We start from the raw sequence: 1054 nt of genomic DNA, 5'->3' as shown, positions 1-1054 counted from the left end.
TGCTACAACAGCAACGGCTCACTGTCTCAGGTGACGAAATCAGACAGGGACAGCTCACCTGATCAGAACACTGTCAAGCTGGGCAAAACCGGGATCAAGCTCGACCGCCTCTTCCAGTCACTGGAGAACTCAGATGATGAGCTCAAAGAGAGCGTCTGCAAACTGGTACTCAGGATTGGCGAGATTGAGAAGAAGCTTGAGTCTCTTTCAGGGGTGCGAGGGGAGATCTCTCAGGTCCTCTCGAAGCTTACTAGACTGGATGAGAAGATTCAAGAACCAGAGGCTAATGGGAAATCAAGTGATAATGGCCACGTGGAGCAGGTTAAGACCGATGCGAACCTCTCGCCTCACGTTTTCCAGTGTCACACCACTGGACACAACATGAAGGTGGAAAAAAGTCCAGAATGGTGCTGCTCAGAGGCTGATGGAAGTGAAATCCTTAGGGTTAAAGCTTTAAAGAAGAGCATGTTCATACGCAGGTCATCCAGGTCGCTAAACGAGGATAACAGTGCGACTGAATCCAAAGTGGCCAGCATCAACAACTCACCTCGAGACTGGAGGACTGTTTCTTACTCCGGGCACACAGGGGACGAAGGGAAAGAAAATGACCGGCATAGTGAAGGCAAGGACAGACATAGGAAACCCAGAGAGGTAACAAACTTGTATACTGCACTTTTGTACTTACTGCATGTTGAATTTGTTTTTGTGAGAGTTGTACCCCAGGTTCTGCATTGCATTGCTATCACACTGACTGAATCAGTAGAGTGGTGCATCTCTTTTTAACGACCGTTTGGCAAAACCGACAAATAAGATCACAAGATTCATCGGTCTAAATCCAAAATTGACAAAAATCTTACTTTGTCAATGAATTGACTGTAATGACTTACGCTGTGTTGAGCTCAGAACTGATACTACATTACATGTACCTTTTGAAAGCAAATTGATATTCTGAAGAAGGTGTTTTGAAAAAGCATTGATTGTGTACAGTGCCTTAAAATGAATTGACTTGTTAGTGAGATGTAGATCAGTCTATACCAGGGCTGCACGATAAATC

General features: G+C 45.0%; 1 protein-coding gene across 1 annotated transcript in view; it reads left to right on the top strand.

Annotated features, from left to right (window-relative positions):
• LOC107578743 (UPF0258 protein KIAA1024-like) overlaps positions 1–1054 on the top strand; it is a gene marked incomplete at its 3' end in the record, with an annotated part of 43407 nt that overhangs the window by 23064 nt on the left and 19289 nt on the right. The window contains exon 4 of the mRNA XM_016264670.1: positions 2–651. Coding sequence (XP_016120156.1) covers positions 2–651 — 650 coding nt within the window. The remainder of the gene's footprint in view (position 1; positions 652–1054) is intronic.

Source organism: Sinocyclocheilus grahami, unplaced genomic scaffold (genome assembly GCF_001515645.1).
Source record: "Sinocyclocheilus grahami isolate Dianchi unplaced genomic scaffold, SAMN03320097.WGS_v1.1 scaffold11738.1, whole genome shotgun sequence".
Taxonomy (NCBI): domain Eukaryota; kingdom Metazoa; phylum Chordata; class Actinopteri; order Cypriniformes; family Cyprinidae; genus Sinocyclocheilus; species Sinocyclocheilus grahami.
The sequence above is the reverse complement of the archived record's forward strand: the minus strand, read 5'-3'. Positions and strand labels throughout refer to the sequence as shown.